The 26,014-nt window shown below is 56.9% G+C and overlaps 12 protein-coding genes across 12 annotated transcripts; 5 read left to right on the plus strand and 7 right to left on the minus strand.

Moving 5' to 3' along the window:
* Positions 1–136: 136 nt before the first annotated feature.
* SCHCODRAFT_02666275 (uncharacterized protein) lies at positions 137–560 on the minus strand (the record flags this gene model as incomplete). The annotated part of the gene is made up of 2 exons (XM_003037721.2): positions 137–288; positions 347–560. The coding sequence occupies 2 exons, from the start codon at positions 558–560 to the stop codon at positions 137–139; spliced, it is 366 nt and encodes a 121-aa protein (XP_003037767.1).
* Positions 561–1,430: 870 nt separating this feature from the next.
* Positions 1,431–2,344, minus strand: SCHCODRAFT_01207584 (uncharacterized protein; the record flags this gene model as incomplete). The annotated part of the gene is made up of 4 exons (XM_003037722.3): positions 1,431–1,684; positions 1,739–1,803; positions 1,858–2,096; positions 2,147–2,344. 4 exons carry the CDS (start codon positions 2,342–2,344, stop codon positions 1,551–1,553), a joined length of 636 nt encoding a protein of 211 aa, XP_003037768.1. The 3' UTR covers positions 1,431–1,550.
* A 208-nt stretch (positions 2,345–2,552) lies between these two features.
* Positions 2,553–3,157, minus strand: SCHCODRAFT_02620946 (uncharacterized protein). The gene is made up of 2 exons (XM_003037723.3): positions 2,786–3,157; positions 2,553–2,732 (listed from the first exon to the last, which is right to left on the minus strand). The coding sequence occupies exon 1, from the start codon at positions 3,057–3,059 to the stop codon at positions 2,799–2,801; it is 261 nt and encodes an 86-aa protein (XP_003037769.1). The 5' UTR covers positions 3,060–3,157; the 3' UTR covers positions 2,553–2,732; positions 2,786–2,798.
* A 239-nt stretch (positions 3,158–3,396) lies between these two features.
* Positions 3,397–3,764, plus strand: SCHCODRAFT_02447881 (uncharacterized protein; the record flags this gene model as incomplete). Its single annotated transcript, XM_050342542.1, has 2 exons — positions 3,397–3,575; positions 3,638–3,764. Coding segments are annotated over 2 exons (306 nt in total), but the record flags the coding sequence as incomplete, so codon positions are not given.
* A 656-nt stretch (positions 3,765–4,420) lies between these two features.
* Positions 4,421–11,310, minus strand: SCHCODRAFT_02666280 (uncharacterized protein; the record flags this gene model as incomplete). Its single annotated transcript, XM_050346569.1, has 21 exons — positions 4,421–4,571; positions 4,823–4,944; positions 4,998–5,565; positions 5,616–5,667; positions 5,799–5,870; positions 6,067–6,127; positions 6,376–6,450; positions 6,514–6,646; positions 6,758–6,782; positions 7,458–7,644; positions 7,681–7,729; positions 7,786–8,003; positions 8,057–8,250; positions 8,310–8,386; positions 8,440–8,636; positions 8,776–8,853; positions 9,044–9,171; positions 9,266–9,303; positions 9,361–9,394; positions 10,645–10,868; positions 11,273–11,310. The coding sequence occupies 21 exons, from the start codon at positions 11,308–11,310 to the stop codon at positions 4,421–4,423; spliced, it is 2,721 nt and encodes a 906-aa protein (XP_050200333.1).
* Positions 11,311–11,751: 441 nt separating this feature from the next.
* Positions 11,752–12,359, plus strand: SCHCODRAFT_01334881 (uncharacterized protein; the record flags this gene model as incomplete). The annotated part of the gene is made up of 4 exons (XM_050341467.1): positions 11,752–11,930; positions 11,993–12,120; positions 12,188–12,255; positions 12,311–12,359. Coding segments are annotated over 4 exons (424 nt in total), but the record flags the coding sequence as incomplete, so codon positions are not given.
* A 1,194-nt stretch (positions 12,360–13,553) lies between these two features.
* On the minus strand, positions 13,554–16,358 carry SCHCODRAFT_02537748 (uncharacterized protein). Its single transcript, XM_003037725.2, has 13 exons — positions 16,215–16,358; positions 15,930–16,165; positions 15,791–15,867; positions 15,535–15,737; positions 15,263–15,480; positions 15,153–15,211; positions 14,943–15,104; positions 14,814–14,893; positions 14,631–14,762; positions 14,462–14,571; positions 14,115–14,412; positions 13,882–14,059; positions 13,554–13,828 (listed from the first exon to the last, which is right to left on the minus strand). Exons 1-13 carry the CDS (start codon positions 16,302–16,304, stop codon positions 13,707–13,709), a joined length of 1,965 nt encoding a protein of 654 aa, XP_003037771.2. The 5' UTR covers positions 16,305–16,358; the 3' UTR covers positions 13,554–13,706.
* Positions 16,359–18,352: 1,994 nt separating this feature from the next.
* SCHCODRAFT_01165515 (uncharacterized protein) lies at positions 18,353–18,628 on the minus strand (the record flags this gene model as incomplete). The annotated part of the gene is made up of 1 exon (XM_003037726.2): positions 18,353–18,628. One exon carries the CDS (start codon positions 18,626–18,628, stop codon positions 18,353–18,355), a length of 276 nt encoding a protein of 91 aa, XP_003037772.1.
* Positions 18,629–18,632: 4 nt separating this feature from the next.
* Positions 18,633–19,420, plus strand: SCHCODRAFT_01184510 (uncharacterized protein; the record flags this gene model as incomplete). The annotated part of the gene is made up of 2 exons (XM_003036357.3): positions 18,633–18,920; positions 19,022–19,420. The coding sequence occupies exons 1-2, from the start codon at positions 18,708–18,710 to the stop codon at positions 19,418–19,420; spliced, it is 612 nt and encodes a 203-aa protein (XP_003036403.1). The 5' UTR covers positions 18,633–18,707.
* Positions 19,421–21,056: 1,636 nt separating this feature from the next.
* SCHCODRAFT_01219231 (uncharacterized protein) lies at positions 21,057–22,254 on the plus strand. The gene is made up of 3 exons (XM_050341273.1): positions 21,057–21,230; positions 21,284–21,992; positions 22,045–22,254. Exon 2 carries the CDS (start codon positions 21,345–21,347, stop codon positions 21,894–21,896), a length of 552 nt encoding a protein of 183 aa, XP_050200335.1. The 5' UTR covers positions 21,057–21,230; positions 21,284–21,344; the 3' UTR covers positions 21,897–21,992; positions 22,045–22,254.
* On the plus strand, positions 21,926–22,267 carry SCHCODRAFT_02620967 (uncharacterized protein). Its single transcript, XM_050345025.1, has 2 exons — positions 21,926–21,992; positions 22,045–22,267. The coding sequence occupies exon 2, from the start codon at positions 22,053–22,055 to the stop codon at positions 22,236–22,238; it is 186 nt and encodes a 61-aa protein (XP_050200336.1). The 5' UTR covers positions 21,926–21,992; positions 22,045–22,052; the 3' UTR covers positions 22,239–22,267.
* A 90-nt stretch (positions 22,268–22,357) lies between these two features.
* On the minus strand, positions 22,358–25,582 carry SCHCODRAFT_02620969 (uncharacterized protein). The gene is made up of 13 exons (XM_003037727.3): positions 25,064–25,582; positions 24,788–25,011; positions 24,673–24,734; positions 24,409–24,620; positions 24,135–24,352; positions 24,017–24,075; positions 23,805–23,960; positions 23,681–23,757; positions 23,508–23,627; positions 23,338–23,447; positions 22,970–23,288; positions 22,736–22,910; positions 22,358–22,673 (listed from the first exon to the last, which is right to left on the minus strand). The coding sequence occupies exons 1-13, from the start codon at positions 25,409–25,411 to the stop codon at positions 22,561–22,563; spliced, it is 2,193 nt and encodes a 730-aa protein (XP_003037773.2). The 5' UTR covers positions 25,412–25,582; the 3' UTR covers positions 22,358–22,560.
* Between the last annotated feature and the right edge of the window lie 432 nt (positions 25,583–26,014).

The following is a 26,014-nucleotide window of genomic DNA, read 5'->3' on the forward strand; positions in this document are numbered from 1 at the left end:
TCGCGTAGGTGAACGACGTGGGAGTGGGAACTTCTTAATGGGTCTTGACCAGGGCGACACTTCGCAGAACTGATCGGGATTGTAAGTGAACGTATTCTGTCGCGTACAAGCAAGTTATAATCACCTTGAATGCGACCTAGAGCTCGTTGGAGGAAGGAGGGGAGGTGAATTCCGGCCTCGCCCGCGCCGACCAGCCTGTGCATCTCTGCCCTATGCCTTCCGGTGTCGCGGGTGCTCCCTGACTGGAAAGTCTAGGACCTTTGCCCCTCCCACCACTCCCGGAGTATGCTGTCGTGCCCGTCAGTGAGTCGTCTTGAAGAATACTTCTCGAATCAGCAGCACTGACCCTCGAGGCTGAAGGCCGCAATACTAGACGAGGAATTGGAGGAACTGCTGGGACCGACGAAAGGAGGCCACTTGGAGGCTACGGACGAAGCAGCAGAGGATGTGGCACGCAGAAGACATCGGGGGAGTGGGATGGGACGGTGATATTGCCAGGTGAGGTTGTTGAAGCCATCGTTGAAGGCGGATTGATCAGGGGAAACTGGGGCTCCCCTCATTGTCGTCGCCCCCGCGTCGCGTCGCATACATCTTGACAGTAGCTCTTCTTGCTCGCACAACACTTGTCATTGGTGATGCTGTTAGAACAACCATAAGACCTCGCAGAGTCATCTAGCTGCCACCCTGTGAGTGGATAGACAACGTGAGTGTTGGACGAGACGACGAGCACGCATGGGCATACCTTCGGCAGCTTCGCTGATTATAAGCGCTGCGCACACTCATCGGATGAGGCAGCAAGACGAGATGGCAGAAGGCAGGAGGGCCAATCCTGCTGGGGAATCGCCATTCCAAACGCCAACGGAGCCCGAGCGCTGAGCGTTATATAGTGATGATCATGTCGCGTTCAAGGAACATCCACACGAAGTTCGAGGCGTTGAAGGTATCTGCGGCAGTTGGTAGTCCTTTCGTGTGCCCTCTAGGAGGTGTCCGTGACGCTGAGAGAGAAGGAGAGGAAGCGGGGGAGTAGTGATCGGTGATCGAGATGCTCAACCATCGCGGCTTCTTGTTTTCTCCCTCCATGATTCGTGACTTCTGACCATAACTTGCCATGCTCTGTTCGATTCCGGCTTCCATAAGTCGTGCCTCTCTCGCCTTGGGTCTCTTGATTCTGGCGTATGATCAGGGGCCTCACAAAATTCAGCTGTCCGGTACGTCTTCCGAGCTCCTCAAGTCTATATCGTTGATCATCCAGTCTAGTCCGGTCCACCAGTCGCAGCCTGGCCTCCAAATGCGATCTTTCTATCTGAAAGCTGAAGCCCCTCCACCCATTGTGCTAGTCTACCCTGCTGTACATGACCGAAACCGTATCAAACGCTGGATCGACAGCGACCGAAGTACACCGCGCAGACTATAGGCCCACCGTCACCCTCGCGAGTACCCCCATGCAAATGCCGGAGGCCTTCCTTCTAGCGATCTCTAGCTCTGCCTCAGTTTCAGTCTCTCGCTGCGCATGAGACGTACAGATCATTATGATCGTTCTTCCTCCAGCTTTACACCTTCGCCGTTGTTGCTGCCGACATCTCCACCAACTCTGGCATCGCCGCGCACGTCTTGGTCTTGTTGCCAGACCCAGTACGAACCCAACTCTCGCGACCTGTCACGAATGCCAGCGCGTCGAAAGTCGCTGTCACTTATGCGGTCAGCAAGGGCACGCGATGTGCAGAATGGATATACGCACATCCTGTACTATCCTTCGCTTCGATGGCAGCCTCGGGCGCTTCTGTGGCTTGCTTCAATAGCTCACTGCGAAAGTCCGCTTAGCCTCCTGCATATTCATTTCTGTCGCTTGCTACGCACCTTGTTGTCCCGTCCTTGTCAATCAGATCGAGGCATGCCTTGCAGAGGATCTTCGCAACCTCCACGGTCCAGTCTCGTACCTCCGTCTCCGGGCTGTCGAAAGTCGCGCTCTTCCGCTCCTGTGCATAGAAATGGCCCAAATATCCATAGAGGGTCTGTTCAGCCCGCCGCCGGGTGCCCGAGAGCGTCTTCATGAACACGGCATGCGTAACTTTCGGCGCGTTCATCGCGACTGCGATCTGTCCATGCCTTTGAGTGACGATTCGCATGCACGGAAGGGACCTCACACCTGCGCGTGGCCACTGGCCTCGGGTATCAGGACCTTGGTCACTTTCTCGACGCTCGCCTCCCACAGAGCTTTGCCCAGAACTTCGCATGCCTCCTGGTCGTTCTCGTGATACCTTGGTGTTGAGTCGCCTGTTTGCAAGGATGGAAATTCTGCGCGCTTGTAGATGAGCAGCGGTAGCTTCTGGTCCAGCGATGTCATGGTTCAAGGCAAGGCGGGAAGGCGAAGGCGCGGAAGGTGACCAATATCTAGCCCGTTGTCGCGCCTGAGCCCCATCACATGTCATACGCTCGACAACATACTACTTGACGGCTCTGACGCGTCCGGGTCACAACACCGTTCCGCGACACTCGTTCGATGGGGGCGTATAGACGAAGAGACAGCGGCGCGATCAAGGAGAAAAGCGAGCTTAGTCCCGAGGGGCAGCGAGCAGATAGATAGAATACGATGAAATAGACATTTCATAAGATACAGACGCTACAGAACACTGAATGCAAGGACCACCACCGAGTACATCGAGCGCAGCAACAATGAGGCAAGAGCGACCAGGAGCACGAACGCCAGCATCGGGTACAGCGAAAGTAGGGACCTGTGCGCGTGGAACGTTAGCATGGAACGGAAGCGACGGGATAGATGGCATACCTGCGAGAGCACCTTAGGCGGGAGCGGTAGTCGGGGGCGGCGTTGAGGAGAGGAGGCGAGCGTTGAAGCTCCGGCGAGAGGCGGCGAGAAAGTTGTTGTCAGCGAGTGCACAAAGGCGAGTAGCGTAGAACGTACCAATCGATGAAGACGATGAGCAGAAGACGACGGCAGCACCGTCGCGCTCAGGTTTCCCGCGAACAAATCGTAGCAGGGCTGCCATTCCGGCGCGCCACTCAGCCACTAGTCCTCGCGCCCGCCCAAATCTTGAAGGCATGGCGCGCGTCGGGGGTCGGCGGCAGGCGAGTGTGGGCTCGACGACACTGACATGGGGAGGGAGGTGAAGTCCCATCCATCCACCAGCACCGACGAGCTGCCACCCCACCTTGCCGCGGACGTACCCAACACCGTCGCAGTCATCGGGCTGTTGCAGGCGACGACGTTGACGGGGACCTTGATCGCTTTGATTCCACGAAGAAGAAGACGGCAAGAGAGGGCGGCCGGTATATATCCTTCTCGCCGCGTGACGTGACTTCAACAGTCACAGACGCGTGCGTCGCGTGTCGCGTTTGTTGATGGCACGTAACATCACGGTCACGGTTTGGGAAGTATATATGCCGGCCGCCCTCTCTTGCCTTCCCCTTCTTCGTGGAATCAAAGCGATCAAGGTCCCCGTCAACGTCGTCGCCTGCAACAGCCCGACGACCGCGACGGTGCTGGGTACGTCCGCGGCAAGGTGGGGTGGTAGCTCGTCGGTGCTGGTGGATGGATGGGACTTCACCTCCCTCCCCATGTCAGTGTCGTCGAGCCCACACTCGCCTGCCGCCGGCCCCCGACGCGCGCCATGCCTTCAAGACCTGGGCGGGCGCGAGGACTAGTGGCTGAGTGGCGCGTCGGAATGACAGCCCTGCTACGATTTGCTCGCAGGAGACCTGAGCGCGACGGTGCTGCCGTCGTCTCTGCTCATCGTCTTCATCGATTGGTACGTTCTACGCTACTCGCCTTTGTGCACGTCTCGCCTCTGCTCATCGGAGCCTCAAGACCCTCTCCTCGGTGCCGCCTTCGGTACCGGCGTGCCCGCTTAGCGCGATTTACTCGGTACATCGTCTTCTGCATCTCGCTCACGGATGACTGATCTCCTATATAGATCAGCACCTTCGCATGGCCGCCTCTGCACCTCACCGTTGTATATGGACTTCTTATCACCTCTGTACTCATTGCCTACAATACATCGTACCCTGCCCTTGCGTTGTGATCACCGCCTAATACATCGATGAACATCTGCCATTATTCGCCTAGTTCGAGTCTTCCTCGTAAGCGTGCGTCAAAGCTCAAGTTGGACTTCGTTATACGTCGACGCGCCCCAGGGATTGCTTTGAGTATGGGCTTCTGTCTTGAACTCGGATACGAGGGCGGTCTCGTTTTTGGGACGGAAGTTGCCGTCGCACGGCGGCTACGCTGCTGTCAGGTCAGAACCGCGCGAGCTCCTAGCTTAACCGACCTCTCTGGCGAGATATAAGAAATATGATGGGTTATAGCGTACACTGTATCTATAAGATAGACAAGGGAGACGGGGCGAACGGTCGAGACGAGGTGGACAAGGCAGGGGTCACTGGAAAGGAAGATAGAGACATGAGATCAAGACGAAGGCAGATCGTCCGCACTCGACGGACCGGCCGTCGAGCGCTCTTTGGAAAGTCTTTGTTGGATAGTGATCGGCACGCTATACGAGTAGCGTTCGTCGAAGCCATCCTCCGACTCAAACTGTCCCAGTCGGCCGGGGATTGGACTGGATCAGGCTCGAGGTTGTGGACGAAGGGTGATCTCGTGCGAAATCGCGGGGGTAGAGGATCCTTGGTAGGCATCGTGGAGTAGTATGGCGTGGCCGAGGGCAAATCAATGATCTCTGCGGCGATCGCTGGAAGGAGAGGCGGCGTGGTGCGAGGTGGGGGAGGTGAAGTCGTGCTAGGCAGAAGAGGCGGGACCGTGTTAGGCGGCGGAGGCGTGCGAGGTGGCGTGGACCTGCGGGGAGGCTTGGACCTGCGAGGGGGCGCAGTCTTGCGAGAAGGTGCAGTCTTGCGCAGAGGTACGACCTTGCGAGGGGGCACGCGCAACGGACTTGCTTCAGCGGTCGAAATTAGTCGGCGCTTGTTCGAAGTCATCTATAGGCAGGCATGAGAAAGATTATGTAGCGGCAAACGTGATCTATACTCACCTGCTTCGTAGGCTGACGAAGGTCGAGTTCTTCCACCTCCACCTCCGGCGGCCCTTCCCGCTTCCTCTTCCCCTTCTGCCCAAGCGATGTCCCAGGCGGCGGCGCCCCACCAGGGTAAACCTCATACCTCACGCCCTCATCATTCACCTCCAAAGGCGCTTCGACCTCCATCGGCGGCGGATACGCCATCTCCACCGCCTCAATCGCCTTGCGCGCCTTACAACTACCGAAGTGCCGCAGTATGTTCGTGTTGCTCCATTGCCTAGATCGAGAGTCCCCTTTGATGCGCTCGCGGCAGGCGGCGCATCGCGCGGCGAAGCCACAGAAGGCGGCGACGAAGGGATGCGAGGACCACATCTGAAAACGCGCTTGTTCGAGGCGGTATTTGGCGCTCTCGCCGGGGACGAGGGGAGGGGTGTTCTTCAGGATGCGCGGTGTTCCTTTGCCCTTGCGGGAGCGGGTGGAAGGCTTTAATGTGCTGGCTGTCTTTGTAGGCTGTAGCAGAGGGTTGGGGTGGGTAGGTGGCCCAGTAGACGTGCCGGGCATCGATATGATGCGGTATGATTGCCTAGACGAAGTCTCAGTAAAGACAAATGGCCGCTCAACAAGCATGCGTACCTGGTCGACGTCGCAGACGTGGACTTCAACTTCAATCTCGGCGCCATACTATCTGTGGATGCGATAGAAGTTGAGAGGCAAGGCCGGCACTGTGTTGGGGATGTTGTATGCCAATATGGAGATGGAATATGCGCCACATGTGTTCGACGCGCTCGGTCACCAGCGCTGTGCTAACCAACGCACCTGCACCCTGGGAGACGAGCTCACGGCTTGAATGTGATGAGAGTCGTTCGCGAAGCGGGAGAGACTGCGAGCCTTGAAGCTGTAGGTAAATGCATATGGATACTATTTCGAGAGACAGAGAAGACCGCGGCACCCATCGAAGGCGATCCACTTCCTCCTCGCCGACTGTCTGCGCCCTATCGTCAGAGGCGAGAAAATGGATGAGGTCGGGAATACGCAGCAAGCGGGGCAGGTCAGGCTGCAGCACGCCACACTGCAATTGACCTACCGCGCTCCCTATGCTTGCCGGTAACCGTCAAATATTCGGGGCAGGCCTCGATTATCCTAATCTGGATCAATAATCATTTGATGGCCGGCGTCAGCTTTCTCGCACACGACTCACTTGGACCTGGTTTTAACGTCTCATGGATTCTCAAAAGTCCCTCGGCGTATCTAGTCAAAGGTACGTGCTCGATAGCTCAACGCTCGTCCAAGCTCTCTCAATCATCACCGGGGCCTGTCGCTCTGGTGATAATATCATCCAATGCAGCCGCGGTGCTTTGACTTCTGGATGGACCTCTCGTCGCGTCGCGCTCACACGACTCTCAGCCATCATGTTGCCTTCAAAGATGGAATAAACGCAGTCGTCGCGAATGCACATGATAACAGAGCCCTGGAGGAGAGGCGGACATCATGCGTCAGCAACCTGGTATGACAAGACGTGCGTTGAGCTCACATCAAGCTCGCCTTTGACAGTGCCGAACCGAAGGATCGTTGACTGCAGATTGCGCGGGAAGTTGAGGCAAAGGAATTGCTCGATCACAGCCTCGATATTGGCGGTGTTTGGCCTAGTGGTATGGTTGCAAATCCTGGACAAAACCCAGTATACCGCTACTGATCGAGTGATTTTGCGTGAAAATAGTGGTGTGATCACTATGATTTGCGTGAAAATGAGCGATTTTCGGTCTCAAATCACGCACCAGCGATTCACTGGCCACTCGCCAGCTGCGTGAAGATGCGTGAGCATCAAAATCACGCAGATACTAGTGATCACTAGGTGCGTGATTGATCACTGACCACTGACCGCTCGGTGCGTGATTCGATCACTAGCAATCAGCCACCCAAAGCGATGGACCCCTTCCACTTTCACTATTTTCCAACAAACTCATTTTATAGACACGGATTCGCCATCGCTAGTACTGTAAATAACGTTCAAGATCTGGCTGGATGCAAAATCATCCGTCTACACGCCTCGAATTTCGAAGGCAAGGGGGTCCTTGTGGGTGTTCAAGCTGATCGGCAATCACCGGCACGTGAAAGCGATCAAAATGGTGCCCCTCGCTGCGTGATAAAAGCGACCGAATCGCATCACAAGTGCGTGAACGAAAGCAGTAGTGATCGAGGCAAGCGCTCGAATCGCTACTGCTTACTGATTCACTAACCACGGTTTTTGTCCAGAATTTACAACCATACTAGTGGGGAAGCCAGACACCGTCTGTACGGAATTGAGCCACCGGTGTGAAACTCGTTCCACCACAAGCACATACCGTGACGATCAAGCAGAACTCAGGCGAGACCGATAACTCGCATGTGCCGCCTGCGTCCTAAAGTATCTCCAATGGATCGTCTGACGGCCGTTGGTCGGTAAGTTGGCGGCATAAGAGCAACTGGGGTACGCACCGATCTGCCCCATCGTGTCGTCGTATGTGATATACTGCGTCTCTGTTCCCAAGAGTCGCTGAGCATCCTCTACAACGGTCTTGACACGCAAATCGGGCATGAGCCCGGCGTAGAGGCCGAGGGAGCGCCCCTCGACATAGCGGAGAAGCATGTACCGCATAGCTGGAAGCCAGTCAGCCGTCACGAACTATATGTCAATGATGAAGTACTGCCCTGGGTTGACGATGATCCGATTGGACCAGTCAAAGGGGATGCGAGCATTCGGAAGATACCTAAAGAGAATAGTCAGCGAGCAAAGATGGCGGCGTAGACGCTCGACGCCACGCACAGCGGGAAGTAGAACGCTCTCAGCGCCAGAATCGCAGGCCGGATGAGCTCATAGACGAAGCTCTGCATCGCCTGCTCGTGCCCTGCTAACGCCTGGCATCCAAACCAGAAGAACACTTGGAGATGGTCATTCTTGTTGGGCCAACGAACGAGCTGCGAATTAAGGCGGTGCGGGATGTGGTGGAGGAACTCTTGACTGAGAATGACGGAGACGATACGCTGAGCAAAGTGTAAGCCTCGATACATTCCGCGACAAGAGATCCACGACGTACCCAGAGCTGAGGAGGAGCTATATCCTCCCAGAAGCTGGTGATGGCGAGAACAGTCATGGCGTGAAGCGCATCCATGCCAAGCGCCATCCTACCCGGGCGATGGGCCCCCGGTGTGCTGGCGAACTCCTGCGCGAGTTCGGGGCAGCCGTCGGGAAGCGTCGTCGTATATAGTGCAGACAACGCAGCTCGCGTTGCTACATGTTTGACAGAATTGAGTATATAGACCGAGTGAACAGACAACGACGTGACGTACCGTCAGGTTGAGGTACATGTTCTGACCCTGCGCCGAAATTAAAACCACCGCGCAGGCTAACGCTGGTGGTCGCTTCCCTGGGGCTTGGGTCAGCTCGAATAGACGAGAGTACTATGTCGCCGGGGCGTACCAAACTTTGACCGCTTCGCAGGCGGCGACCATCGGGAGGTGGTAGATGTCCTTGACCAACGTCTGCGAGCGCCCCAACCCGAACATATTGCAGTGCACGCCGATGTACGCCTCGAACATCCGGGTGATTTCCTGGGCGAGCTGATGACTCCCGCGAGGCACGCGGCCGTTATATGCGCCCTGCTTCACCATGATGGCCTGATGTACGACAGTATCCATGAGCGCGCGCTTGACATGTACAAAGCTCGAAAACGCACCGTCACGAACTCGACGGTCGCGTCCGGGACGGTCTCTTAGAGTTGCGTCTGACGCCGTGCTCCAGCGACCGCGTGCTCACAGCTTCTGTCGCGCCATGGAGGTCGAAGTCGGCCGTGACGAGGTTGGCGAGAAGAGCGGTCGTCTGCGGGCTCGGCTTCTAGATGACTGCAGGAATGGCGAAAGACTCGTGAAGAAGATTGCAAAAAAGACGAGGAAGATTGAGGGTAAGTCTTCACTGGGGTGAACGCGTAAGAGCCAGATGGGAGTGAAAAGCACAGGAGCGTGTTCTGCGAGCGCGTCGCCGGCGGCGGTGGCTTCCGGACATCATCGTCGAATGACGTTCTCACCGGCGGTACCCGTCGGCAATACAGCGACGGCGAGATCGCGCACAACGCATGGGGGTCGACTTTCAACGGTAATTCCGTGCGCCTCTTGAGGGCTCCGACGTGTCGGAATATGACGGGCAAATGAAGGTCTATATTGTGTATGGCTAGCGCAGGCTGTAAGACGAGTAACTGAAGGGGCAGGTGAGCATATGATAGGCTTGACAGTTTGAACGCAGTGCGTACCTACGCGACTGTACATCGACCCATCATGGGCAAACCAACTGGTTGATGATCTAACGTTAGCGTTGATGGTAGTCGGACGCGGTATTGGGACGCACCTTTTAGAAGTCGCAGCCGCAAAGTCGGGCGGGTCTACGGAGTCCGCGGGTCATAGGACAATCGCGCGCTATTCCATGACCGAGATGCGGGCGACCCACACAATTGACAAAGGCTTATTGCAGCTCAGGGGACTGTCAGCCCGTCGCCAGCCTTGCAGTCAGTTGAAAAGGTTCTCGATTGACACGGAAGACTAGCAGTTTCGAGATCCACTGTTAGAGCGGGTGATGCTAGTCGACCTTGCGTGTTACCGTGTGCTCGTTGAGCGGACAAACTAGACGAGAGCCATGACAATCCTAAAGCAGGTAGTCCAGATGTCGATGCTGCATAAGTCAAGGTGAAGCAGCGCGGCGAGGTCAGGCGCCATGAGGGAGGGAACAGAGGAACGCCTGATCGAGTGATCGGCAAGCTCTGTCCTCTTCCCCATGTCGTCGCGCGCTATCACCTTCTCAACCACCAGCACCTCTTAATCCTCCGGCCTACAGTACGACCAGACCATGTCTTAAGTCTTTGCGCCTCAAGATTCTGATTCTCAGTCGGCTATCGCGAGGTTGAAGACCCCGAGGCTGTCATTCCAATCTGAAGCCCGGTTTCCATACATATCGCTTCAAGCCCGGGCTGTGGGCCTCTCTGTCCTTACAGAAAGCAACGCGCGGTACCATAAAAGCCTGGCTTTCTCTTCCTGCGCTCTAGGTATGTGCTCAACATCTTCCTTCGATCGACACGCTAACCGTCGACAGTAGACATCGTTGTCGGTCTTCCTGCGCCGCGAACCCCTCGTAGAGAGATCCACTCCTCTCTATACTACCTAGTGCGCATCAATGCTCAGATCTCTGCCCCTCGTGCTGCGTCTACGTCAATCAATCCCTCTCTGCCCGTTCTCAAGACGACGAACCCAAAGGCATCGGCCAACTCCGACTGTCAGGCATCTCGAACACTTGCCGTGTAATCGTGACCAGCAAGAGCCCTCCATCGCGTCAGAACATGGCTTGCCGACGCGTCATTGCAGAGCACTTGTCCGTTGTAGTAGGGTTTTGGCTACCTGCAAGCTGCCCGCAGTGCAGACCCTCAAGTTCAGCTTCAGGTCCAAGGCCTTCGCCACGTACTCCGCGCTGTCGCTACACACACTTGTCCTTGCGTGCTGAAGGTATGTCGTCGCGCGCGATGAACATATCTACACTAAATGCGTGGCATAGCACGCCGAGATCGAGTCGGTTAGGTCCGCGTCCCGCGCTTGTCAAGCTCGCCAATTCCACCGGCCTCGCACAGTTCAAGTCTCCACGCACCTCTCCCTGGTCGATCGTATCTCTCAAAGGCGCCGACATTTTCAAGATCCTGCACCTCTACGGTCTCGAGCAAGAAACCCTCGTCGGGCCATGCTCCGCCTTCCTCGTTTCCCATCGAACGTGGTATCCATAGAGTCACGGTCAAGAGCATGCTAAGATACACATTCATCGCGAGAGCGTCCCAAGCGACGATGCTGAGTGTCACGACGCGGGGGTGCTCAATGCTTCGCGATGCGTTCGTTGCGATAGCTACGCATCAAGGCTAATCCCAGATTGTTATTCCCTCTCGACGTTCACGCCCAACGACAAGAATATGAAGAGAATCATGTATATTCTCCGACCAGTAAATAGATCAATAATACACAAAGATGGAGACGCGCTATACAATGCATGCGGCGACGGCATGAGAGTCACCACAGTGGGTAAGAGTAGTGAGATCTACAGGTACCACGCCATTAGCAATGAGTGCTGGGCATCATGAGTGCCACATACCGAAGGAACCGCGCTAAGCGGGGTCGGTGGTTGTAGGCGACGTCGAGGAGAGGAGGGCGAGTCTTGAAGCTCCGGCGAGAGGCGGCGGGAAGGTTGTTGTCAGCGAGTGCACAAAGGCGAGTAGCGTACAACGTACCAATCAATGAAGACGATGAGCAGAGACGACGGCAGCATCGTCGCGCTCAGGTCTCCCGCGAACAAATCGTAGCAGGGCTGCCATTCCGGCGCGCCACTCAGCCACTAGTCCTCGCGCCCGCCCATATCTTGAAGGCATGGCGCGCGTCGGGGGCCGGCGGCAGGCGAGTGCGGGCTCGACGACACTGACATGGGGAGGGAGGTGAAGTCCCATCCATCCACCAGCACCGACGAGCTACCACCCCACCTTGCCGCGGACGTACCCAGCACCGTCGCGGTCGTCGGGCTGTTGCAGGCGACGACGTTGACGGGGACCTTGATCGCTTTGATTCCACGAAGAAGGGGAAGGCAAGAAAGGGCAGCCGGTATACATATATACTTCCCAAACCGTGACCGTGATGTTACGTGCCATCAACAAACGCGACACGCGACGCACGCGTCTGTGACTGTTGAAGTCACGTCACGCGGCGAGAAGTATATATACCGGCCGCCCTCTCTTGCCTTCTTCTTCTTCGTGGAATCAAAGCGATCAAGGTCTCCGTCAACGTCGTCGCCTGCAACAGCCCGACGACCGCGACGGTGTTGGGTACGTCCGCGGCAAGGTGGGGTGGTAGCTCGTCGGTGCTGGTGGATGGATGGGACTTCACCTCCCTCCCCATGTCAGTGTCGTCGAGCCCACACTCGCCTGCCGCCGGCCCCCGACGCGCGCCATGCCTTCAAGACCTGGGCGGGCGCGAGGACTAGTAGCTGAGTGGCTCGTCGGAATGGCAGCCCTGCTACGATTTGTTCGCGGGAGACCTGAGCGCGACGGTGCTGCCGTCGTCGTCTGCTCGTCGTCTGCATCAATTGGTACGTTCTGCGCATCTCGCCTTTGAACATTTGCTGACAACGACGTCCTCGCCGCCCGTCACTGGAGCCTCAAGACCTGCTTCCTCTCCTCGACATCGCCCTCGACCACCGTCCCCGCCTAGCACGGTTGTCTCGGTATGTCTTACTTCTACCTCTCTTCCCCGCTTATATCTGACTGCTCGATCTGTAGACGCTAATCGAAGTCTCCCAACTCATCTCACCCTCAGTCTCAACATCGCCAGCCACCATCGCCACCGCCAAATGCAGTCCCTTCAATACGCCGTTCCCTACGTCGTGACCATCATACGCTGACTGTTGAAGGGACACAGGACACTGACCTGACCATTTGTATCCTGCTTCGGCCTTTATTGCTCATTATTTGTGTACATACCGCCTCGACTTATGACCGTCTCTTCCACCTATATTACACTACGCTTTGCGGCCGTGCACATCTTTATACACCTTGTTTGACACAGACTCGCGGTTTGAGAGCCTTTGATACTCTGTCAGCGTCGCCTTGTGAGACGCTGAGCGGGTTGGAGAAGATGACGCGCTACCCATTATCCAAGTCAGTCTGCCCAGGACTCAGTACTCACCAGATGGGATGTGTAATAGACAGAAGCACCTCCTCCTACTCAGTGAACGTTTCCGCCGCCACCGTTGCAACCGTTCTCCGACCTTTACGATACGTCTCGCGTGGTTTGGCCACGGGTTATCTTTCTCTCGAAAAAATAGTGAACGCGCGAAGTGACGAATCGCGAGGGAGAGGCGTCCAAGCAGAGCCCATAGATCGCTGTATTCGATCCTACGACTTTCCCGACCACGTCGTACCCTATAACGCGCACAATCACATAGACTGATCAAGTTCGAATTATCTAACGCACGTTGCATACACGTGATCTCGGCACCGATGCTGTCCGTCACGCGACATGGCCTCTGCATGTTCCCCGAGTAGTAGGGGAGTGCCATTGCGCTGATGCGTGTGCATTCCGAGGGAACCTCCCGCAATTTTTCCCAGTGACCGCTCTCTGCGGCGGTCTCAAAATGGGTGTCGCAGTATCCTGGTTCTGGGCCTCGCTCAAGGTGGACATTGCCGGTTCGGTCGGTGTTGAAGTCGAAGGGCGGCTTGTGCCTTATGCAATTGTTGGATCGGAGTGCAATGTATCCGTACACCATCTCTTTGACTTACAGATCCTCGTTCTTCCTTCCCCGATCCCTCGTTCTCAGTCTCGGAGCTCCATCCCTCATCCTCCTCCACCGGGTCGGCTCGCCTTCCCACCGCGGTGAGTGTGATATGGCACGCGGGAATCGTGTCTTCGCCGAGGTTCTGCTTTCTCTGAGGAGGAGAGCCAGCGCGTCGGTGCTCTCAAAGACGCCCATTACATACAAGTGTTCTCGCGCGTGCCACCCAGCGCATTCCCTCTCGTACGCTCCTCCGCTTGCAATTTAAGTCCATCCGCGTTACCAAAGAAATCCCCAAATACCCATTATAGACCGACTAACACTATACTAAACTCGCCACAATCACACAAGACAAGACTCGGAAACATACATCCACAGAGGACAACGACCCAAGAACAACGCGCCTAGTTGCAGAGGAAGTCCATCCTCGCCCCAGGACGGACACTGCTGACTCCGTTGTCCAAGAAGCGGTGCACCTCCGCCTTCTCCTGCACCACCTCGACCACCCAACGCTGCACCGCGCGAGCTGGAAGGTCATCATCAGCGCCGGTCGCAGCCTCCCAAACGAAGCGCACTCACAATCCATCCGCACCCACTGACCGTCGACACCATTGAGCTGCGGGAGCGCGACGTTCAGGTTGTTCAGGAACCTCTCGGAGACGAGGCCGTTGAAGAGGATGGAGCACGTCCAACCCCCGTCGTGCAACCGTAGCGCGTAGTCCCACAGGTATGCGCAATCGTCCCGACTAAAGAGCGCCTAGGAAGACCGGTCGGTCAACTTCGCATTGAACGAGCAGAGGAAAACGACATACCATAGGATCCGACCCAAGATACCCATTCCCACGGAACTGAACCGCGCACCCAGCGACGACCGGGCACTCAGCCGCCGGAATATAGCCCGCGTTGCGGCCAGCGCGCGAATGCACCTTGAGCTTCTCGCCCGAGAACATTGGCATAGGGATCCTGATGCCCACCTTCGGAAGGAGGGGGCCAGGCGGGGGGAGCAGCAGGTCGCGGTAGGCGGAGAGCCCGCGCTGCGCGAGGGTGGTCCGATCGATGCTGCGATGGACAAAGTTCAGGAGCCTGGCCGAGCACTGCCCCCGTCGTATCCTAACATGCGATTAGAGACCTGCGGGCACGAAGCTGACGACGGACACACTCTTTGTCGAGATGGATGAATACACCTTCCGACAAGTAGAGATCGGTCGCCTCCTGGCCCTCGAAAAGGATGAAGAGCGAGTCGCGGCGGATGCGCAAGATGATGGAACCCTGGTAGCAGTTCATTAGCCTTACGCATAACGACGGCGGCACTGAGATGCACAACTCACGTCGAGCTGATTACCTGCCGAAGCCCCGAGCCGAAAAACGGTAGCGTGCACATGGAGTGGCAGCGTGAGCAGGACGAGCCGCTGGACATCGGTCTGCTGCATGCAAGTGTCCCCCTGAAGCCCCGTCACGGTCTAAGTGAGGATCAGCAGTGGCCCAACACCGAAAAAAGATGCACAACATACTGCAACGACGAGACAGTCGTCGGGCGAGTTCTGTAGCTCATGTTCACTCACAGCGTCTTCGAGCAACTTCGACGTATTATCTGTGTGTTGTCGCTCAGTAGTTGAATCAACAGCCACTTGTATGCGTACCTATCTGTCCCATCAAGTCGTGATACACGACATGCCGAGAATTTGTCTGCAAGAGTCGCTGAGCATCCTCTACGAAGATCTCCACGCGCGAGTCGGAGTTGAGCTCCACATAAAGGCCAAGCGCGAGGTTCTCGACATAGCGAAGCAGCATGTGTTGCATGGCTAAATACTCATGAGCATCCAGACCAGAGAAGATTCACAAGTACGAACGTAGGTTGACGACAAGACGGTTAGACCAGTCGACGGGGATGCGGGCATTCGGAAGATACCTGTGAAAAGTGGTCAATTGAAGGGCATGGTAGGTAATCGAGGAGACGTACAGCGGAAAGTAGAACCCCCGCAGTGCCATGACCGCAGGCCGAATGACCTCGTGGACGAAGCCGTGCATCGCTTGTTCGCGGCCCGCCAGCGCTTGACATCCAAACCAGAAAAGGACTTGCAGATGGTCATCCTTCTTTGGCCAGCGACTCTGTCTGGGGTCGAGGCGATGCGGGATATGGTGCAAGAATTCCTGACTGAGGACGATGGTGATGACGCGCTGGAACGCCTGAGTCAGCTGCACGGCGCACTGCGCTCGTTATGCTTGACATACCTCAAGCATAGCGGGAGATATGTCCTCCCAAAATTGAGCGATCTGAAGAACGACCATGGCGTGGACTGCGTCCTGACCGAGAGCCATTCTGCTCGAACGATGGGCCTCAGATGTAGCGGTGAACTCGAGCGTGAATTCGGGACTATTGGGGGGAAGATCCGTCGCATACAAGGCGGTCAGCGCAGCCTTCATAGCCGATGCAGCTATCCATGAATCAGCTCGACAGTTGACGGACGCTGGGAATGAACCAACGTACCGTCAGGAGGAGATTGATGCCCATCTCCATCACCGTTGGAGAAACCACCGCGTAGGCAGATTCCCGTCGTAGCCTCCCTAGACTCGGAGAGTACGATCAGTACAAGGCAGATCGTCAAACCTCGTTGTAATATTCGTACCAAGCTTTGACGCCTTTGCAAGCGGCGACTGCCGGCTGAAGATAGATGTTCTTGACCAAGGCCTGTGAGCGCGCGAGCCCGAACGCATCGCAGTGCACTCCGATGTACGCGTCGAACATCTTGACGACCTCCTGGGCGTGGGGATGGTTTCCGCGCGGGACGCGGGCGGTGTACGCGGCCTGCTTGACCATGATGGTTTGGTGTACGGCGCGGTCCGTGAGTGCGCGCTTAATGGTCTAGGCGTTGATGAGTGTAAAGGTAGCGTGGCGAGATTTGGATACGTACCGTCATGAACTCAAACGATGCGTCCGGGATGGTTTCACAGAGGTGCGTCTGGACACCGAGCAGCAGCAGCCGCTGCCCGACGGTGCTCATGACGCTATGCCGGGCGAGGTTGGTCGTGACGAGGTTGAAGAGAATCTTTTCCTCGGAGATCGAGGTGAGATCGTTGAAAGGGGGGACGTTCCACGATGGAGAGAGTATCGCATGGAGGGTTGCGGTGAGAGCGGTCGTCTGCGGACCCGGATGTGAAAGGATTCCTGGCATTATGGAGAGATTGACAATGTTACGCGAAGGGAGAAAGGCGTGAGGGCGAAGGTTTCACTCAAGGCGAGTTTCGTAGGTAGCCAGGAAGAGGGAAAGATGCAAGAGACGGAATGCGTCTGCCGCCAGTTTTCTGCCCGGATGTCGAGGGATGTCGAATAGCATTTCCGTCGACAGAACGTGGGCAGCGTATGTCGACACGGCGCACCATGATGAATAGGTGCATAGGGGTCGAAGCGCAAGACCGACAGGCCCATCGAACCGACAGCCCACGGCTTGGGAATGATTCGTTGAAGACACGGCGGGCTAAGCTTGACCTTACTCATTGATCAGATGCATGGCTCGATGTGCACGAACGTCGGCAGTGGATGGTATAGCAACTATTGTATCATACAACATGCGAGCTAGGACCTAGGAAAGATAAGCAGGCATGCCTCTGTATTCATGTGTGCACGTACCGAGCCTCCCTCCCCCACCGAACCGGCAATGCAAGTGCATTCACTACAGTCGCCTTCTGTCCGAATTCAACTATGATCCATCCATCGCACCCTACAGCAAGTTCTATTTGGGTTGCTCCCCTTGGCCATGATACGAAGATGACGTGCGTTGGATGGGATGGGATATAGGCTAGGCTCTTGGCTCTTGACGATGATGGGGCACGTCGAGTTCGGGGTTCCAATTCGGTCAGTTCGCAAGGCTCACTGGCGCGCGTTGCAGGGGCAGTTCAAGTTATGCATTGCACATGACAAGCTCGGTGTGTTTAGGGGAGACGATTGGATTCGCCGCCGACGAGGCTGAAGAGCATGAGGGATGTAAGCAAGGGCAGCCGATCATTGGATCAGCACTTTCTCTCGTCGACGTCGTCGTCCATCTCCTTCGTTTCGAAGACTTGTATATCGAGAGCGCATGGTCCCCTTACCCCGTCCTCGAAACACCAGTGCCCGCGCTTCATGCACGTCGCTATCTCGGACGACATGCAAACCAATCACCCTTGTCATCATCCCCGAAAAGAACCCTCGCCGCGACCTTTCAGCCTGTGGACCAGCATCCCCCTCGGCTATACCATCCGGGTCCCTCTCACTGGCCATGACTACGACCTCAATGGCACTAGCATCAAGTAGTGAACCGAGAGCGGAGAATGTGCATGTTTCGCGTGCTCTAAGCGCGCCTGATATCATCCACAACGGCCGGAAGTTGTAGAGGTACGTGGCGTACTTCGTCGCTTTGAAGCGCATTGAGTGATCAGGCACCTAGATCATCATCGCAAGTTGAGCAGCACACCGACGTCGAGCTTGCTGCCAGCTTTCCTCGCGTACATGACCGCAAACCTATACGCGGACCATGAATCGACCCAACCCAACCCAACCCAACCCCCACTCGTGCTCTTCCATGTCGTCAAGTACTTCACCTTCGCGTTATTTTCCTAGAAGAAGGGTGTTCCCTCCCTCACCGCTTTCATGGCCACCTCATGACCGTCCTCAATCAAGGCGTACGGTGCTTGGACAAATGCGCTGCTTTCAAGGCGCGCGCGGCACCCGACATCGATATCCCGAAGTGATCACTATCTACGCTCTCCACTGAGAACCGGTTTCACGGTGGCTGCATATCTTCCCAGGTGCGTGACTGGGCTCGCCAGGAAGAGAGGGGATTACTGACAGTCAACTCCAGTCGCACGCTGTCACTGTGGGGCAGCGCCTCCGTCTACGCAACCTTCGGCGGCCAGGGCATCAACGAGGGGTCTATACCTCGACGAGCTACAAGTGCACCAAGGCTCCCTGCGACGTTATTTCTGTAACCGAGGTCCTCGTCCCCCTCGCGCGCAAGGAGGTCGCCTCGACTTTGTACACTTCCGGCCAAGACGTAAACATCTAGCGCCTGCACTACTTCTCAATCCCGGCGCCCAGAACTTCGCTTCGATCACTCTCTGCCTCTCGCTCGTCGGCCTCACGCAGCTGGTGCAAGATCCGGATGTGTGCCGCGCTGCCACGCTCGCGCCGGACGAGCTGCGCGCGCGCATTGTGGGTGCGACCGGCCGCTCTCAGAGCATCGTCCTCGCGGTCGACACCGTCTCTTCGGACAGCTACAAGCTGTACGCGGTCAACGCGCCTGGCAATGTGCGCTGCTGCATGCGCAGCTGCCGCCGGGAGCCCATGCATCGTCGCGGATTTGGTCAAAGGCGTGCCGGGGTGACCAACCTCCTCCTCGAGGAGCGACGCGCACCTGGCGAAGACGCACATGTACCTACCGACGACCTTGAAGTTGCACATCCGCCTCTACGACGGCCCGCAGACGTTCGTCATCAGACCCGCGCGGTCGCTATACTGTCTCGTCCGGAACCTGCGCAGGGAAGGCGTCGAGCGCGGTCGACTAGAGCAAGATGCTGCTTTCGCAGCGCAAGCTCAACCATCCCGCTCTTCCATGGTCGTCAATTTATCTCGTCAAAATGAGGTTAGGGTCGCTCTTCTACTCACAAATTTAATTGGTTGACGGATAAAGCAGCGATGGCACTTTTTTGACTTGTCCCGCAATTCTCGCGTCTACTGCGCAAGCCGGCCATCGCCATCACTGGACTGATTCCGCCGACCGTCCAAATAGTCACCGCCAGCGCTGCCCGCTACGCCGGCTTCCATGTCGAGCTCGCTGGTGGCGGTTACTTCACCCTCGGCATGCTTCGCACCAAGGTTGCGGATCTTCGGGAGCGCGTCACCGTCAGCGCACTCTACATCCTTCCCGCGCGGCTCATCTTCCAGCTCTCGCTCTGGTCGGAGGTGCGACGTGAGGGTCCGCCGATCGAGGGCTTTCATGCTGCTGCCGATGTTTCGAGCGTCGAGAAGGCCGCGAAGATCCTCAGCTTGCCGCAGGTCTTCAGCATTGAGCACGTCTCGTTCGAGGCCGGCTTCATTCAACACACCCGCCAAGTCATCACTATCACCGCCGCGGACTCTTGACTTGCGTGTGAGCATGGGAAAGGCGGTAGCGCAGGCGGTCCTAACTTATACGAGACCTTCCACCCATCGGTCGGGCAACAGCGCCTGGATTCCTGGCAACTTTCCGCTTCATCCGCCCTCGCGGCAGCCTCGTCGACGGCTTTGACTTCGGTAGCGAGTTCGCCTAGCCTTACCTCCCTGGTAATTGCAGCAAGGATCTGCTCGGTCCTCAGCTTGTGCCCTTCGACGATTCCCTGCAAAGAGGTGCACATGGCAAGATCCCTATTGTTCCCGCCGCCGGCGTCGACGCCAAGATGGGAGGGCACGTACGTCAAGCCCGCTAGCGGCCTCTTCACCATCCACTGAGAGCTCGGCCAGCCTTACATCAGTCGCCACCTACGCCGTCCAGTGGTAGGAGCGGTTCGACGATGTAGTCTTCAGGCCGTGGCACGAGAATTGGCTGAACGAGCTCAAGGAGGAGATTGTTAACGAGCTCAACATGTACTTCAACCAGTCCTGCTATACCTGAAGAGAGATAAAAGCTTCACGGCGGATTTTCTCGTTATGCCTTTCGAGGAGGTCGCTCGGCACATGCTGCTTCTCACACGTGGCCTATCCATCGTGCTCGGTCGACAGTTCCTTGCGTAGCCTGACTGAGCGTCAAGGACACCAGCAGCACGCCATCGCCGCTCCGTACCTACAACCGCTTTAACGACCTGATGCCTTTCGTCGAGGGATTCCTCGCTGCCTGCCCTTGCGCGAAAGAGTAGCTCCTCTTTGGCGAGTACACGGCCACCTTGCTCGTCATCTGCCGCCGTCTGACGCGCAAGACCATTCCGGCCCTGGATGACAGCTCGAGCTCTGTTTCGTCAAGGTGCGTTTGTGAGTTCACGTCGTTTTCTCATCGTTCATCAATCTACAGGACCTCTATAGACTGCTGAAGACGTCGATACCGTTTTCGCCCAGGACCCGTAGTGTGTCGGTATATCCAAGGCCCGGTTATTGTGGAGTAGTCGAAGATCACGGACGAGTCAATCAAGGAGCACACGGGCGGCATCGACTCGACGCTTTTCGCCCTCCTTGAGTACAGCTTCGGCAACGATGAAAGCGAGGCCCTCGACGTCGGTTATGTCGCCTCCGTTCGACGTCCATGCCGTTGCTGCACTCGCTAATGTGATTTGCAAGGTCGTCTTCCGAACTGACACCTCTGTGCGCCCAACTGGCGCGCATCTCTCGCTGGCCTCGAGCTGATGGGCCCCCTACCCTCGTCGCACTCGAAGGCCAGTGTCGAGCGTGGCTCTTTCGATATCCTCCACCTCCTTATTTCTCATTTGTACCTGGAGGCCATCATCTATCACACCGGCGGCCTCGCAATCCGCTTCTATGCGCATGGCGCATTCGAAACCTGCTTCTTGACGCTCAGCATCGCGTACTACGCCGCCTCCAGGAAGATTGGCCTTGCGCTCTCTGAGGAGCGTTGCGGGTCTCACGCTCAAGCAGCCTCGCGCCGATTCACAGTGGCGCGCAGGGCTGCAACGACGACACAAGGCGTCAAACTGACGAGGCTTTGCCGAACATCGACGTGCACGACGTTCCCAAGGGTTCCGAGGTCATTGTCAAGGCAGAGGACGTTGAGCGGCCCTACTCTGTCATCGGTTCGGCTCTCGTAGCGTTCGCGGGGAAACCCTAACTGCCCAATGCATCCACCATCGTCACCGGATGGCGGCTGAGCCCTTTCCGTCAGCTGTCGATGGCTGCCTCGGCGGTGCTGGGCGCTGCAGTGCAGGAGATTGATCTCTTCGCGACATGGGCGCTTGTCAGCGCGTAAAAGGTGCGTCCAAGTGTCTTCCTCCTTTCGTCGTAAGAAGCTCATTGCTATCCCAGAACGTCGCCCGGGCTCCACGTACTGCAACTCCGCGACCACTCCCCGCAGTCACGGGCGTGCATGTCGCTGGCCTTGGATGTCTACGCCTCCGCCGCTCGCTTATCGCCTTCTCGAGGCAAGGCGTACGACAACATCGCCCGCGCAGCAGCAAAGAGTGCGGCGAAGGCAGTGAACGCATATACCGCTAGCGATACCTCGAGTGACGCGCCTGCCCTCCCTCGCGCACCCGATACTGCCTTCCTCGTTTCAGCCGTGCGCGGCGGCTCCCGCGTATCACCCGCCGGGCGCGCCCCTCTCGTCACAGCCACCTCAAAGCTCATCCCGCATCTCTCCATACAACCATGCTCGTCATTGCCACTCGCTGCCTCACTCCGGCGCTCCTCTTCTCCTCGCCGTATGAGCAGACAGGTCGCCTCTCCGTCCGCGTCGGTAATGACCGCGCCGCCGGAGTTTATGAACTTCAACGCCTGCATTCGCTCAAGTCAACGGCCACAAGAACACACTCGAAATTACCGCCGAGCTGGACTACGTGAGCCTCGAACACAACAGGCAACAGTTGCACAAGCAGTAGGAGGAGGCGCGCGGGCAGGATGTGTGGTTCCCCGCGCATGAGATCTTCCCTTTGGATGAAAGTGAGGAGAAGACGGGTCGGTGTCGATCAAGAGCGCAAAGTCGGGCGAGTACCTCGGTGCGTTGGAGGGGTAGACCGTAAGTCGCCCGGTTTTGCTGACCTTGTCGATGACGCTGACACTCAACGCAGGCCGGGAAATGTGCAGCGCGCGGGGGACCAGATCTTCAGAATTGGCGTCGTCTGGCTGCGCGTGTTGCGGCTGGAGCCTTGCAACAGTGGTCTACTCTTCGAAGGCTCAGAAGCGGCCCTCCGCCGCTGTAGTCACGCGTCAGCAAGTGCCGCGCAGGCCATCACAAGATAGAGCGCGCCCGCGACGGGGATAAGCTGGTCGCGGTTATGCTCAGGCAAGCCACCGCGCAAAGGACCAGTCCGCGACAATGGAAAGGACAAGCCCGTGGACGAGTCCGACGATAATCTGTTACCAAGTTCGACTCATCAGGTCAATGGCTACAGTGTGATGGGGGTGTCGCAAAGTGGTATCATTCGAGGAAAAGGTATCCGGCGCTGATAGTTACAACAAGCCTTGTACAGTACACGATTCGGCGGCCTGCGCCGCGCATTATATAAACGGTATTGTGATCAAAATCCTTCGGTCCAGATAGAAACACAAGAGTAGAGCGGAGAATTGGGCCCGCCTGTGCTCATCTACGCTCTGGGGCGCTTGACTCCCCGTCGCGGGGCGTTGGAGTTGGGCGAGAAGATGACCTTTCCCGCCTTCTGCCTGGTGATGCGAATGACGTGAAGTTGCAACTCCCCCGCTGCAACTTCGTGAGTATCACGCCCAAGCTTCGCGTCAGGATGCGCCACGACAGTCACGTACCGGGGATGAACGACCAAATGCCTTCCACATTCTGCAGCCTCGGACGAGTGGCGTTCAGGTTGTCGACGAACGACTGGGGGAGTGTCCGGTTGCAGATGATGAGGACGCGCGACTCGCCGTCCATCATTGCGTCGTACTTCAGCACGTCCCACTTGTCGCTTCCTTTGAAGACGAACTGTAGACACGAACAATCGATCAGCGACGCGTTTGTGCAGCGCAAAGAACTCGATGTACCTCTATTCTCCGAGAGATCGTCTTGCGTCTGTCATTCGCACAGAACTGCACGCCGCAGCAGGGCACGATCGGGATCCTGCTGTCTGCCGCGTAACCGTGGTCCGTATTTGGCTGCGTCAAGATAGGGATCGGGTGACCGAAGACCAGTGTAGAGTATGGGTAGCCAGAGCGCGGCAGAAGTGGGTCATGATCCAAGACGAGGTAGCATTTATAGCCCAAGATACCGCGGGCTCGAAGGGTATCGTCGCTGACAGACCTAGTGACCAGGCTACGCATTCGTGCCGAGTATCCCTTCATAGCGTCGAAGATTACAGGTCTCCTGCATGACGGTCAGTTGCGGGTTCCAGACGGGTATACGAAGGGCTCACTCTTTACGGAGCATGATATCCAAGTCATCCAATCTAAAAGGACCCGCCGAATCTCTCTCCCGGAAGTAGTCAAACTCAGTACTGTCATGAATCTGGAAGATAGCGCCGCCCTATATCGAATCAAAGCATGAGCGAAGCGAAACCGCGATCGTGTAGCCAATGCGACTTACATTGGGCTTGCCGTCTGGACCTGCCGACAAGCGCAGAAACCTCGAGCCTGTGGGGAACTTTGCAGCACAGCGCTCCGCCAATCGTGTCAGGAGGACAGGGTCTGTCGTGTTATAGCCGTGCTACAAGATAGTTCGAGTCGTTGGGCACTGAAGACTCGACATGGCGAACGCACCGCAATCACATGAACGTAGCTTGGTCGTGGACGAGGCGCCGCTTCGCGAGCAAGCTGAACTTCCTTCAACAAGTCATCTGAAGCGGGTAAGCCGGGCGCACCTAAATCGAAAGCGGAACCGTACCAGGCTTTTCGGCGTCGTCATATGTGACCGTTCCGTCCATTTCGTAGGCGGTTACGAGATCTTGCAGGTTGTCCACTATGGCCACGTCAGGAACCAGGGGCTGGTAGAGGCGCAGAACCTTGGACTCGATCCAGTAGAGCTCGATCTGCTGGTAAGCTGGGCATTTGTCGGAAGTCCGTCACGGATGAGGCGAGGCGATATCTCAAACGTACCCGCGGTCATGACGATCTTCGGTGCATTGTCTCGAGGGATCGCAGCATTCGCAAGATAACTGAGATTGGTAAGGACGATGTCAGTTAAGCGCTTGACGGAAGTTACAGGAATACGAACAATGGGAAACAGGCGGCCCGCGCGGCCTCGAACATAGGCAGAAACATGACACGAGCGAGTTCTCGGATAGGGCCGCCATCAAATGCAGACCCATCCACGTAGCGGCTTGCCCATTGATATACAAGCAAGTGATCATCGGCATGCAGACGGGGGACGTGATGCAGGAGATGGGGGATGTGGTGCAGTACATTCTGGTTGAGAATATCTTTACTCAGAATCTGATAGCCATTGGGGTGAGTGAAGACAAGATTGACGCCAAAGCAAGACGACACACCTCTACCATCTTCGAGGGAGCATCTGGCCATGCCTCGAGGAGAACTTGCGTGACGAACATGCCAAGATAGTGCATGCCTTGATACACTCGTAGTGCGTACAGATCGATCGGCGGAGCGACTGCGTCGGGGCGCAAGTCGAAGCTCGCTTCTTGCGACGGAGATAGCCTCAACGCATAGAGAGCTCGTATAGCGGCCACGGTTCCAGCGGTAGCTGGACATGTGTAAGCGACCACGCACGGAGAGCGTAAGGGAAAGGCGGTTACGAGTCTTCGAAGGATTGCGGCCAATGTTGAAGGTGCTTGGGAGCGTTCCGGGGCCGAACTCGCTGGAAGGGGTCAGGTCAACCGGACGAGACTGCGCCAAGTAAGAAGGGCGCACAGTGCGAGGATGGCCAGCCCTGCAGCCTCCAGGCTGTCCTTGTATACGCGGGCAATCATCTCTATCGTCTCCATCGTCCCATAGTGGCGCCAGTAAGCGCACACGAAGGTGCTGAAAGTATTCGCCACGGTCTTGTTCTCTTTGGGCAGTGCTCCACGAAAGATGCCCTGCTTGACGATGACTAGTTGGCGGACGAGCCGACTACTGAGCGCGTTCACGACGGTCTGAAGTGCGGCGATGAGAATACCGCACGAGCGAGAGGAGAGCACAACGCACCGCATACCACGACAACGACTCGTTGGGATACTTGATACCCACAAAAGTGCTCAATGCAGCGCGCAGCACGATAAGACCCAAGCAGTCAGAGGCGTTCTGGATGTCGGTGACAATGGCCTTGACCAGGGCCTCTTCGGGTATGCGCAGTATCTCGGCGCCCAGTTGGGGACAATTCGCGTTGATGTGCGAGAGGAGGAGGTCGATAACAGCGCTCTCCGCCTTGGGGAGGGAGGATTGACAAGGCATGTTGGCGCGGTAGGGTGATAGTAGTTGAAAGGCGTGAGGTGACGCGGAGGAGGAGGAGGAGAAGCTGCGGGCATCGAGAGCCACAGAACGCGGACAGCCCATGCCACTTAACCTCCGCCGGCTTGACAGCTGTCGTTCGACCTTCGACGCGGGTTGCTGGTGAGCTCCGCGCTCGGACCTCAGCCCAGTGTGCGAGTGTATAATTCCTCAATCCTTCTGAGGGTCATTTCGAGCATAGAACGAACTGCAAGACCTGTATGCAATGAAGGGCACATGTCGGTCGATGGATGTGTCGAAAGCTGCCCTCGGTGTTAGCCGGCGACCATCCGGCGCACGTGGAATGGTAGCCTAATCGGGAGATTTTGATCAGCGCCCACAGTGGCCACCACACTGATCTGTATGTGCCAACATCTTTCTCTCAGACTATGGATGACCCTGTACGAGGGCAGCGAAGCCTGAATATTGACTCTGTGCAGAAGAATGTGCCTCCTCGCAAGGCCGTCCCCCCGACCCAGGCCGCTCCCTCAGTACTTCAAGTCGCAAGACGGCACGCCCACTACTTCGCTTCCGTTCTATTCTGAACTTCCTCAGCAGCGTGCTATTCTACGAGGCGCAAGACTGGCCCTCTCTTACTTACTTACTTCGATTACATCAAGGTCTCCCTTTACCCGCAACGTCGTCCTTAAGCATCATTCAAATGTGAAG

This window comes from Schizophyllum commune (genome assembly GCF_000143185.2).
Source record: "Schizophyllum commune H4-8 unplaced genomic scaffold SCHCOscaffold_5, whole genome shotgun sequence".
NCBI lineage: Eukaryota > Fungi > Basidiomycota > Agaricomycetes > Agaricales > Schizophyllaceae > Schizophyllum > Schizophyllum commune.

Bases quoted from the DNA above. Each gene is read 5' to 3' on its own strand.
- SCHCODRAFT_02620946 (XM_003037723.3), bottom strand. From the start codon at position 3,059: ATGCCTTCAAGATTTGGGCGGGCGCGAGGACTAGTGGCTGAGTGGCGC.
- SCHCODRAFT_02537748 (XM_003037725.2), bottom strand. From the start codon at position 16,304: ATGAGCACCGTCGGGCAGCGGCTGCTGCTGCTCGGTGTCCAGACGCAC. The intron at 15,738-15,790 runs GTACGTTGGTTC...ATTCATGGATAG, and splicing joins GCATCAATCTCCTCCTGACG to CTGCATCGGCTATGAAGGCT. The intron at 15,481-15,534 runs GTATGTCAAGCA...CAGGCGTTCCAG, and splicing joins TATCTCCCGCTATGCTTGAG to CGCGTCATCACCATCGTCCT.
- SCHCODRAFT_01219231 (XM_050341273.1), top strand. From the start codon at position 21,345: ATGTCGCTGGCCTTGGATGTCTACGCCTCCGCCGCTCGCTTATCGCCT.
- SCHCODRAFT_02620967 (XM_050345025.1), top strand. From the start codon at position 22,053: ATGTGCAGCGCGCGGGGGACCAGATCTTCAGAATTGGCGTCGTCTGGC.
- SCHCODRAFT_02620969 (XM_003037727.3), bottom strand. From the start codon at position 25,411: ATGGGCTGTCCGCGTTCTGTGGCTCTCGATGCCCGCAGCTTCTCCTCC. The intron at 24,353-24,408 runs GTGTGTCGTCTT...AATGGCTATCAG, and splicing joins CTCCCTCGAAGATGGTAGAG to ATTCTGAGTAAAGATATTCT. The intron at 22,674-22,735 runs GTACGTGACTGT...ACGAAGTTGCAG, and splicing joins CATTTGGTCGTTCATCCCCG to CGGGGGAGTTGCAACTTCAC.